This window comes from Apostichopus japonicus, chromosome 5 (assembly GCF_037975245.1).
Source record: "Apostichopus japonicus isolate 1M-3 chromosome 5, ASM3797524v1, whole genome shotgun sequence".
Lineage (NCBI taxonomy): Eukaryota > Metazoa > Echinodermata > Holothuroidea > Aspidochirotida > Stichopodidae > Apostichopus > Apostichopus japonicus.
This window is the reverse complement of record NC_092565.1, coordinates 21465118-21477633: the sequence shown is the minus strand read 5'-3', so window position 1 is coordinate 21477633 and position 12516 is coordinate 21465118. Positions and strand designations below refer to the sequence as shown.

The 12516-nt window shown below is 34.5% G+C and overlaps 1 protein-coding gene across 7 annotated transcripts in view; it reads left to right on the top strand.

Annotated features, from left to right (window-relative positions):
• LOC139968019 (pleckstrin homology domain-containing family A member 1-like) overlaps window positions 1-8785 on the top strand; it is a 50553-nt gene extending 41768 nt beyond the window's left edge. For 4 of the 7 annotated variants that reach the window (XM_071972295.1, XM_071972297.1, XM_071972294.1 and 1 more), the window contains one exon: window positions 156-4257. In XM_071972295.1, coding sequence (XP_071828396.1) covers window positions 156-284 — 129 coding nt within the window. In that variant the 3' untranslated portion in view covers window positions 285-4257. Of the gene's footprint in view, window positions 1-155; window positions 5146-5538 lie in introns of those variants that run through there. The other 3 variants (XM_071972302.1, XM_071972300.1, XM_071972301.1) reach the window with 3 other exon arrangements.
• The last annotated feature ends 3731 nt before the right edge of the window (window positions 8786-12516 follow it).

Below are 12516 nucleotides of genomic sequence, written 5' to 3'. Positions count from 1 at the left end.
ATCATATTACTTTTTTATTATTCTATGATAAGGTTCTTCTTTTTTGTTAAGTAAATCCGATGTGATTCTCTTAAAATTGTTTCAGAAATTTCATTCACCAATACTCACAGCTTCGGGGTCATCTAACATTTTCTTTTTCTTCTCTCCTGGTTCAGGGTCTTTGGGTAAACGTGGAATATGTCTGTTTTGTTTTTTTGCCATATCAAGCCACCTTTATATTTGTTACAAGCAATACAACCAAAACACAAAACCAAAAATCAAATTTTGTAACATCAAACATCTAGTTTTAAGTTCTTTAATGTTAACAAGTTTCTAGTGATCTACTAATCAAGTGTCTACTAATCCCCTTACATCTATCTCTTTGTGTTCACCTTGCTCATTAACCTGTCTGTATTCTGTGCGTGTTTATGTCCCGTCTGTTACTGTTACTTGCCATTTATCCTTTGAAGAAGATCCTGCTAGGATCGGAACATCAGACCACCTTATTTTTCTAGTGAGTGAAATTCTTTCTGGTGGATCGTGTTTCACGCCATTAATCTGTAAACTCTAGATCAGTGAAAAGAAACTTCCAACCTCTAACAGAATCAAATCTTTACTGAGCTTGACCTGCACTGTCCTCCTCTGCAAGTCATCCTTTCCCTGAGTGTGCAGGCCGCCTATCATTTTTGGATGTTATTTATTTATATATTTCCTTTTTTCACTCACAACTATTCATCCCTCACTTATGGCATCTGCATGTGATCATATTATGCAATTTTTTCTCTCAGTGTTAGCATTCAGTGGAACCAGAAATACTATTGTCAGCAGTTTTCTGCACCAAAAATGTCACAGCAGAGGATTAAAATCTTCACAAAATCTCTTATTTTCATGAAGAAAACATTCAACATTTCTGTAAGACTTTAACCATCGTGGTCGTATAATGTTTAAATTTCGCCTACCCAGCATATATAACGGCATCTTACCTGCTAATTACATCACTGCGGACAAAACAAATCACTTCGTGGAATTATTTATGGGACATAAAAGAGCACAATTTATCCCGTACCGCATCACAAACATCTACGTAAGATGGGCAAACCATGCTATACAAGTGCGCAGTTTTTTTTACACAGTAAACATTCTATTTCTATGTGAGACAGAGTTTAGAGCGTTCAAGACTGCTGCACAAAATGTTGCACACTGTATTATTCACTGCATTACACTTTTGGAATATTAAACTTGATAATAAATTATGTCCAGAAGTGAAAATACAGTTTTGAAATTTGCAGCCATTAGCATTAAACTGTTTACCTTACAATATTATACAATACATAAATATAATATATGTGTCACACAATTTCGTAGTCTGGATAAATGTCACTTCCTCATGAAACCATACAGACGTCCCTTCCTTTCAAAAAACAAGAGAAGGCGCTGGCTGTTTATATCTGCACAAATAAACTGCAGGGACATATCTCAATGCTTAATATTCTATTTACTGCCCTCTTGTAATAGTTAACCACTTGCAATTACATTTCCTCGACGATAAAAACCAAATGTTACAAAAACTGTAAAAATGCGTGGGCAGATTCTCCTAGAAGTCAGCAGAATTCTTTCCTGAAAATTAGTCTAATGTTCCCTTTTATCCTGTCAACAATTGCTTGGGAATCTGCGTAGGAGTCTTAGAAAGATTGTATAGATATCATCTCATTTTTGTTTTATGATTGAATGTCAAGTATCATTTCCAAAACAAATGGGGAAAAATGGCTAAAATATTGTTATCGATGCAAAATATTAAACTTCCTCATAAATGTAAAGTGAAATGACCTTTCTTTTATATCTCTCTTTACATTATAGATCCAGACAGGGATTTTAGGGGAAGGGGTAAAATGTAGTTATTTACACAATTTTAATTTTTTCATGGGGAGGATGTTCCCAGAACCCTGCGCCATACATGACTTTTAGGGCCACCTCCCCTCTTATATAAAGTATTGGATCCAACCCAGCGAACTTTAGTAAAGATAAAATGGGTGCTGCGTTTTGAGGAAATGTTCTCCTTGCTGGTGATCTTTCTTAAATGCGGGCCGCAAACTGCCCTGACCAAAGCCATCCAACTCAACTCAACCGTCGTGGTCCAGTTTTAGATAGTCCTGAAGACCCATGGTTTTACAACTAACCCCAAGCCCCACCCCACCCCTGCCTAGTACACAACAACTCTTTGATTTGAATGACCAGTTCTCTCTAAGGTCACCGCAAAATGACTTTCCCGTGATTTGGGTACATTTCTTAAAACTGTAGTCTAGTTGTAAACCTCCGCACACTGCTGATTGCCTGTGGCGGAAAACACTACATGTTCAGTTATCAGTCATTCTGTGTTGTGGAGGAACAAACACCTAAACTGTCTTACCCTTGTACCTTGGCTTTATACAATATGCATTGCCTGCACACACACTTATTTAGGTCAGTTTTTTGGAATTTCTTTCTTGATGGGTTTTAAAAGGGGTGGGGATGGGGATGGGGGTAGGGTTTGAAAGAAAGAAGATGGCATGATCATTCAGTAAAAACAAAATCTTACATTCCATTCACAGTTTTTTCAGGGCCTCTTACACTGATTTTAGAAAAGGGGGAAGTGTGGATTAATGATGGGTTGGGTTGGGTTTGGAGGGGTGAGAGGGGTGCAGATGTAAACATACTAAACAATGAGCTATGTACACAAACTTGTAAAGGGCATTTTTAACTTAATGCATGACAAAGGAAATACAATATGTAACCTTATACTTTGCACTGCTCCACCATTTAGTTCTCTGGCACAGTTTGCACTTAATGACTCAAAAATTGCATATTTTGTCATATACGTTACAAATTTGAATATTACGTGTACTCTTGTGGGGTAGGGGTGGGGAGGGGCGGTTACGAGAAGTTTTGCATCGACGAAAGAATTAACTTGAAAGTAATGCCAGTGTGTAAAAGGTTTCATTTTGTGATCTAAAATGCAACACCTGTGGAAAAGAAAAGATCATTTGCCTTGTGCTATTTGAAATTGCCATCTTATTACCTATTGCCTAGTATTAGATAAGGTTGTTGCCAGGTTACTTTTGCCAACTGTACCTTATGCATGTGTATTAATTCATGTGGTTATATCATCATCATCATCAACATTGGACAACAGCCTTACATTACAGCCTTACATTTCATTTTTTCTGGTTTTTGTGATGTCTTGTTTAAAATGTGGTATGCTCCATTGTTTACAACTTTCATTGCACTAGTCGGTCACCAAAAAAATTCCTAAAATGTGCAAGATTCATGTCAGGTTAACCCTCATGAATGTATCTAGTTGATGTTTGGTGATATCATTAGGACAAATGTGTCACACATTTGAGATATTTGATCTCTTTTTTTCATAATTTTATTCAGTTGCCGTTGAAGGTTGATGGCTACATATGATTTCCTTAATTGTAGAATTTGGTGCATTAGAAATTTTTGAGATTCATGAAGAAGATAAATTTGGATTAATAGTACTTCATTTTCTTTCTGTTAAACAAATAAGTTTACATAATATAAATAAAAACAAGTATTTCATATCTTCCATTTCATCTACAATGTACTAGATGTTATTGTTGTCTGTTGTTGCCAGAAACATAAAACTAACCCAAACATGAACATTTAACATGAATATTCATGATGAAACATTTAATCAGAGGGCAGGTCTTGGCTCTCTCTCCCTCATTTGTAGTAACATTTTTGAAACATTTTCTTTTCTTCAACTAGCAAATTGATTTTATCTTGGCAATGCCTGTTGGCAGCAGTCAAGTTTGTCGCTGACCAAATTGCGAATTCATCACTGCATTTTGTAACGTCCGGCTTTTCTGCATATTTGCTCAGACAATTCTACACTTCAGTCCTACAGATTATGCAAATCATAATTACTAAATGCAAAAGTGTTTTAAAAAAACGAGAGGAAATATTGGATGTTTCATCAAGCTGAATTCATGAGGCAATTCTGTTCATTCTTCTGATATAGCTTGTAACATATGCATATTTGAGTTCTCATGCAGTGAACAGCATGTTTCCTTGTATAAAGTAATAATGCAAATATTCATATTTTTCTTTGCTTTTAATAATCAGCATTATATTCTTCTTTTTTCTTTTTTTTTTCATTTTTCCATTTTTTGTTTGTATTATTTTGTTTTACTTACAACTTACAGACTCGATTGAAACGTGCTTCAACTGGAACTGTGTGATTTCACCTCTATTCATTGTGTATAGCCTCTCTTGGATGTAAGCTGCAAATTTATCATTTAAAATCTTATAAAAGTCTCTGTCTTTCTATAGCAACTATATGTAAACATTTCCAATTTTTTATAGCTGAAAGTGCATAATCAGTTGACAGTTATTTATATTCTATGTCAATTCACACAACTTAAAAGAAAATTAATTTGGATTTAATTTAAGTTTGTGAAGAAAAATACAACCTTTTTTGCAGAATGATTGATGCTCCTTCTTCAAATTGGGAAAAATGGAAAGGTTTTTTCCCCCACATAAGTTTATTTATAAATTTTAAAATAGTTAAATTTTCTTTGAATAATCATTTTATCAAATTTAGAGAAAAAAAAATTAATATAGAATATACATGAATCTGATAACTGTTTTATAGAAAGAAAAAAAAAATTTCCCAGAATTAAGTTTGGATTTACAGCTCTTTTCAGCCCTTCTTCCTGTTATGTGGTCTTTTTTGAATTATCATATTTATTATTTTACTTATATGACAGGGCTGTAGACAAAAGGGAATGTGGTCCTTCTCATTTATTAATTTATGCAATATTTCGGGGGGGGGGGGGTTCTTTACGTATGACGTCCGAGAGTGAATATGGAAAATATCTACTGCATTATAGTCAAATCACAATTCTTTAAGTCCTCAGAGACGACTTTTTCGTTAGTAGTGTTCTAACTTTGGAGTTACTGTAAATCAGTTTTCTTGTGATATGATAACTCAAGTATGATAACATATATGTAATCAACTTTTTGTTCGCTGTGTAATTTCATGTTTAATTTTAAACTCATATTATTTTTTTTTCATCTGACAACTCTTGTTTATCTTTCTGTCTTTTTTTGCATGACTCACAACAAGTTAATCCTTGCCCCCATTTCAAGTTTAATTTACGTTTGGTAAGTGCATGCTTCAGAATCATTCATTTCTAGTCAGTCCAAAGTTTAAAAGAAAGAAAGGAAAACGTTTATTACCCATTTCTAGGTTATGTTAGCTCTATCCCCCCACCACCCCCCCCCTCCCCCAGACCGGTTAAATCTGGAGCCAAAAACCGGTTAGGTCTAGAACCTGTTCAGTTTGTTCTAGAACTCGCACTAGTCAGAGTTAGTTCTCAAACTGGTTAGATGAGGAACCTCAAACCTCTTTTCCATCCCCTTTAAGTCTATCCCACATACCCCATCTCCATCCCCCTCCCCCCCACCCCTTTTTACTAATAAAATGAATCCCAACAAATTTGTCCCATTTTTAACATTTTAAAACTGGTTAACTTTTTCTTTTCTTCATTTCAACAGCAAAAAAACACCACCAGTCTTGATTGTGTGGAAGATACTCACTTATGATCTGTTATTTTGCTCCAACTACCCTTTATAACGAATGTAAAAATGGATTTATGAAGTGACCTGATTTAAGGATGATTCCAGACAAAATTTTCATTTGTGATATTTGGTAGTCCAACAAAATGAAAGATTGTGAATGCAGGCCATGTTTATGTCATCTACTGGCGAAAGGGAAGGTCTGTAAGAAAACCCTTCCTTTTTAATAGTGGGACAATCAATAAGAAATTTGACACACACACACTTATTGTGTGTTTTTGAGTCCAAAATGGGAGGCCTCTAAAGAAGTTCTCATATGGTCGCCTAAATATTCCCTTTTATAAACCTGTAACCCCTCACATCAAGTAGAACTTCCCAAACATTGATTAAGCAATTTATCAATTCATATTCAAATGATATTTTGGTGACAAACAACGTGAAACTTATATTATGGGAAAAATATTCCACACTGCTAGTTGAAACCCACATCACAATATCTTGCCCATAACTCCAAGGTATGGCCGGTCGAATCTAAGCTATTTTGACTTGCATGAACCTTCCGCTACTCCAGGAAGTTGGATCACAGTAGGGGGTCTGTGATGTCATCTGGGCAAATGCTCTTGGAAAACTTTACTAAGCATATTGCATTCTCAAAATGTTGAAACGAGAAACATTTTGGAAAGTTTGCTTAGCTGTCAAAGTTCTCTTAGAATTTCATCCAAATGTATCTGTTTTTGTAGAAATATCCTTTCTCCTCTGTGGATAAATAATTGACAAATTATAATGAAGAACAAATGGCATTTTCAGCTGAAGTGCCTAGATGACATCATCCATTATCGTTTTTGCCAGATACATTTTACAAAGTTCATATATTCTTGATACAAAAATACTACAAAGATGTGGTTTTATACCTTAATATTCAGAAAAATTTCAGCAATTTTGTTATTAAGCAATCAACTTCAGCCACCAGAAAAATAATATTAAGAGGGCTTTGAAAGCCTTTTGGTGGGGAACATAAAGCTTGTCTATGGACTGCATTTTGCCCACCTGTGCTTAGACCCCATACTCAAGGATTATAGGGATCATTTAGATGCCAAGTCTGTTGCAATGTTGACTAAAGACTACCGTCATGACATCGCTTTGATCCACTCCCTTGAATAATGGAGGTCTTGGCTTGTCAAAATTCAGTTAAAGTCAATCGACCATATGTTGAGGTGAGGTACAATGTATAGAGATGTGAGTTAATACACAACTAACCAGTGTGGATTATTCTCTCTTTTTTAAGATAAAGTGTTACACTGCATGCCACCGGATTATCCCTATCAAGGATGACGTCAGTCAGAATTTTTGTTTAAATATATTGTAGTTTTAAAAGTAAGAAAAACCTGAGTGATCAAAATGTTTCTATAGCTCCTTCTGGTTTTCAGAATATCCATTTTTAAATTATGCTATTACTCGCTGGAATGCTCCTTTAAGACTAAATCGATGATAATAATAATAATCAGTAGTTATGTTTACGACGCGTAATCGACAACAAATGTGGGAGAAACTTGCAAGGGCTTATGGATTACAACTTACACGTCGGGTGGCTTCCAATTCAACATTTTAGCGCAAATTTGGAATCTTTTCAATTAAGAAGGTCATTTCAGATGGGAAAACTCTAGATTGCTCTTTGGATGAAAAACCCACCTTACTATGACCCCGCCGGGTATCGAACCCAGAACCTCCCGATTTCTAAGCCTCATTGCTTCAAAATGACCATAGCCTTGATCCACTCGGCAACAGCACTGGTTGATGATGTCAACTCCTTTGTTCAGGCATTGGTATGTTAAAGTTAAACCATTGTCTTATATTAATTCTAATTAACTCGATCAAAAATGGGTCTTTTAACTTCTATACAAAACAACAGAGCTTCCTTAGATGACATTCAACACCATTTATTCTTGACAATTGTTTTTGTTTTAAAACATTTGTAAAGTGTTACTTGGAACCATATATAATTTCATGTAACTCCCATTGAGTTTTGTGTTGCATCTGAGTGACTGATCTAATGGGTCTGTGTGTTAGACTTTATAACCCAGTCACTTTAACCGATGAGCCGCAGCTCCCAATACGGTCATTTCTTAAAATTGAAAGTGTTAAATGAAATACGACCCGGAGACGGCAGTGTTGTGTCTACATCGTGTACCTAAATGATTTAAATATTTCATATATATCTTTAAAGTCAAGTTAAATAGCAGTATGTCTTGGATTTGAAAGGTAGTTATAAGTGAATTGAGGAAACACTACGTATTACGCAAAGGTTATTACTGTTGTATGCATAGATTCTTGTTAAACTCATAATAATATCCTGAATAGTTTGATATTCGCTTCCTGTTTTGCCAAGTTTATACCAATCGGTTTCAAGAGCGACTGTGGTGGGAAGCAAACAAAAACATTTCCTGAAGAGCCCAAACATTTCAGCGAATGTTGTTTATTTCAAGCATTTGGCAGAAGCTACAAAAGAAAAAGGACCCTCTCACAAAGTTTTAAAATTAATACAAATGAGATGTCACAGTCAGAGAGATATACGTGCATGGAAGTTTGGGGGTTGGTTTGTCATTTCGGGAACCATCGTTTAGTAGTCATCCATAACGGTTGACATATTTTTCTGTTGAAACAATTGCTTGTTCAAAAGAAACAAAATCCTTTAGAGAACTTCTTTGTTTAAAAATAAAAACAGCATATTTCTGTGTGTATGTTTTTTGTGTATCTTTTTTCTTTCTTTCTTGAATTATAAATTCTATCATGTATTATTTCAGTAACCTACCCATACTTCTTTATCAGGCTGATGTGCAGAAATCTTCTAGCCACAATCCATCCTAAATTTGTTTGAATGGTTATTACCAGTATGACCAACTACTTTGTAATATTTATGAAGATTAAAACACTCTACACAATAAACTATATGAGTGGCTTTAACTCTGAAATTGACAAACAGAGCAAAAATATGGCCGGGTACAGAAAGTCTGGTCAACTTTCAAGTGTTTTGAGTTGACTCGACCCGTAAATTTCAACATCACGCAGACTTTCCCTTCTGTGATAACCAAATTATTCATCCTTGTGCAGATCGGTGAAACATATTTTGTTCATGATTGGAGATGAATTTTAACTGTGGTGTTTAATTCATGGATATCTTCCATTGATCATTGCTTATTTTGGGTGACCAGATTCAGAATTTCAGCAGTCTAGTTTGGAGGACTGTATCAGCTGTGGACGAATCATCTAGAGACAATTATGTATAGCTATTAATTTTTTTTTAATCCTTTAAAAATATCTGTTGCTTTCAAGAAATTATTGAAGTTATATCATTTATTCTTTAATACTGTGTAAAGATTATTTTACACGTGCTTTGTAATCATGCTAACAATTGTATTTGGACATTGTTGTAATTAATGTTTGTCGCACTATTAAAGTAATAAATGGAAATATAACCGAAACAAGTCGGTATCAAAAATATGTTATGAAATACATCTTTACATATCCATTGATAAAGTTTAACTTAATTTTTTTATAATTGTTCAGAGACGCAATATCCATAGTTTATAGTAATGATTCATGTCTAGGTTTTCTGTATATGTTGTTGTTATTATTATTGTTGTTGTTCGTTTGTAACATGAATGAAAGAAAAAAGATAAACAGAAGTTCTTCATCTTTTGTGCCCATCCCCCTCATACGTATTCTTTGATTTGATATAAATTTACATCTTTGTTGAATTTCATATACTTAGTATGTGCATCCAGGAAGTTGGTGAAGAACCCTATTAAAAGAACCCTATTTAAATTGGTAGAGGTCAAAGGTCATTGGAGGTCAACATGAGTCAAAGTCTGATAACCTTTGTAAACAATAAATCAAGAAGCACTTCTTTGTTGAACTTTATACTGAGTACATGTAGATTGTTTTTCGGCTTTTTTGGGGGGCTAAGATGTAGCATATTATGTTCCCCTTCCAGGGAAATCGTGATACACACCTGACGATGATCACACAGTCACAGTCTCGATGCAAGGACGGGCTGAGAGAGGACCAGTCGTTCGGTTGTTTAGTTTTCGCGCTCAGGTCCTTTCCAATGTCATGTTACTCTTTCATTAAATAACATCATTGTTACAGGGATAGTTGGACAGAGCTGCTTTGTACGGAAGACTAATGCGGCCATGAAAAAAAATACACGGATATATATACAAGACAAAAGTTTTACTACGAAAAACTAAATTTTTTAAACGAAAAACGAAATTTTTACTATGTAAAACAATTTTTTTTAAACGAAAAACGAAATTTTCAAAACGAAAAACGAAATTTTTACTACGAAAAACAAATTTTTGTTCTTCGTTTCAAAAAAAATTCGTAGTAAAAATTTGTTTTTCGTTTTAATTTTGTTTTCTTCTATATACATATCCGTGTTTTTTTTTTTTGTTTTTTTTTGCAAATGGCCGCATTAGTCTTCCGTAGCTTTGCGAGCTCAAAATTGGTAAAAGAAATGTCCATGTGCCCATATGTAGAACATCTGTGTGTGTCTATATTCCACAAAGGAAGTACGTTCTTTCCGGATAGTGAACATTTTGGACAAAATTCTATATTGTAAAATCCTTACCCAGTGAATGGAATGGTTGATGCCCACAAGTGAGTTGGACAAATTTTACTTCACAGGCTCTGCTTTGGTCATGTGGAACTTTGAGAAAATAATATTGCAACGAATCACAAAGCCGCCTGGCTTTCATGGTACTTGATCATAGCCACCCTGTATGAAGTAAATTTGGAACATACTCGTATAATATTCATTCAAAACTGGATCTTTTTTTGCTTTAAATACTATTTTTGCTTATTGTGTGATATTTTGACAAGTGGAATAAAGAGTATGTTTGTATTTGATTCATTCAATACTGTTTGATTCATTCTATGCTATTTGATTCATTCAATAGTATTTGATTCCGTCAATGTATTTGATTCAGTCATTTCTATTTGATTCGGGTCAGTTTTAATTGATTCGGGTCAATTCTATTTGATTTAGTCATTATTCTGTACATTTATCACTTGAAGCTAATCCGATCATCCTGAAGGAAACTTTACCCATAAATGATGCTTTAACAAGCCACTTAATTTATTAAGCTCCACTCGGCATTTTATCAGTGGACCTTAAAAGTTATTGGTAATATATTCCATACAATATACTCTTCATTATTTTTTCTGATCCTAAAACAGGAAATAAGCCAAATCACTTCAGAGAAATTACCAAGTTTTATCAAAACGCTATTTTCTGTTTCCAAATTACGCTATGGTAGGATTAAAGCATAAAGCTTGGAATTTTGCATGTTTCAGATATTGCCATTGTGCGTTAATAAAATGGATCATTGTCCTTTCTTTAAACGTGGGAGATTCGATGACTTTGTTTCAGCACAACTGAATGTATATTTGTGCTAAAGTCTTCCAATGCGTGCAAAATGTAAACGAATCAAATGACCGGGGTGTACATTACCAAGTCTTTCTATCTTCCGGTATACATTAGGAAAACAGATATTTGCAGTGCCTGTAGGGATGAATAAGTAACAAATATATTACTGCTTAAATCGCTTTGTACGTGCGTCAAGCCCCCCTCCACACTCCCAACGGCTTCCCATAGATAAAACTTAAAGGTCTAAATCGTTCTCTTTATGAAGTAATTTATGTGTTATCCTTTAAACCTAACTCAGTTTGAAAAAGGTAATGTTTATTGAGCAAGTCATTTGATGAAAATAGCATCATTTTGTCCTGAGTTTTATGCAAATAGGACAGTACGTACAAACATGTATACGGTTGTTGTGTTAGGCTATAACAAATGGACAAACATATAAGCCCTGGCAAAATCAATGGACGTTCACATGTTCGTACAGCTAGTATATAAATCTTCCCATGATGCAATGTTGTGTTCTAATATACAAACACAACATTTGTTTTGGCGTATATATTTCTGATTTTGTTTATTATTCAGTCTCAGTTTAAGCTCTATTGTCTAGAAACTTTGAGTGCCCTGTTTTCTGTTATTTTCTAACTTCATCTTTTACTCGCCTTCCTTTCATCTGTCGTTGAAATCCTGTGACGTCACAGTAGACCTATTTCGTTTTCAACTTATGATGTGCACTTCATTCCTTACTTCTTTTATTATATTTGTTCACAAAGAGAGTAATTGGCGTATGTGCTATATGTATGCTGGTTCAGCTTAGCATCTACGTCGTGTATTTCTGTTTTTTTTTTGTTTTTTTTTATCAACAACAACAAAAAAGGAAGAGTTGTTTTAATGAATAAATGCGAAAGCTCCAGGACGAATGAAAAAGAACTTAAAGTGTTTTCCTCTCTTTGCCCACTTTGTTGTAAATGTCAGGGAGTGGTCCAGATGTATTCCTGTGAAATATGTTGGCGCTAATACTTAACTGCGAACATAACCTTACTTTGTGCAAAACAAGAATCATATAGGCCTGATGCACGCGCGTATGGAAAGCCGTTTTAACATTTAATAAGGAATTTCAGATATCTTGAAATAATTTCAGATATCTCAAATTAAATTACAGATATCTTCCAATTTATTTTAGATATCTACAAATAATTGCAGATATCTTCAAATCAATTACAGATATCTCGAAATATCAGAGAATTTCAGATATCTGAAATTGAATTCGAGATATCTGAAATTGAATTCAAGATATCTGCAATTCAATTTCATGTCGAGATATCTGAAATTCTTTATTAAATGTTAAAACGGCTTTCCATACGCGCGTGAACTTTCTTATGCAGGCGTCACACTGTCGCGAAATTGACACCAGATGGCCATACGAATATGGAATTTTGCTTAGGACTGACTGAGGAAGATGCTCTGAGGCTGGCCTTTATATGTCCACGTTACCATGACACCTGGGAAACGCTTGAGGTTCTCAAATTCGGCTGTCTTCG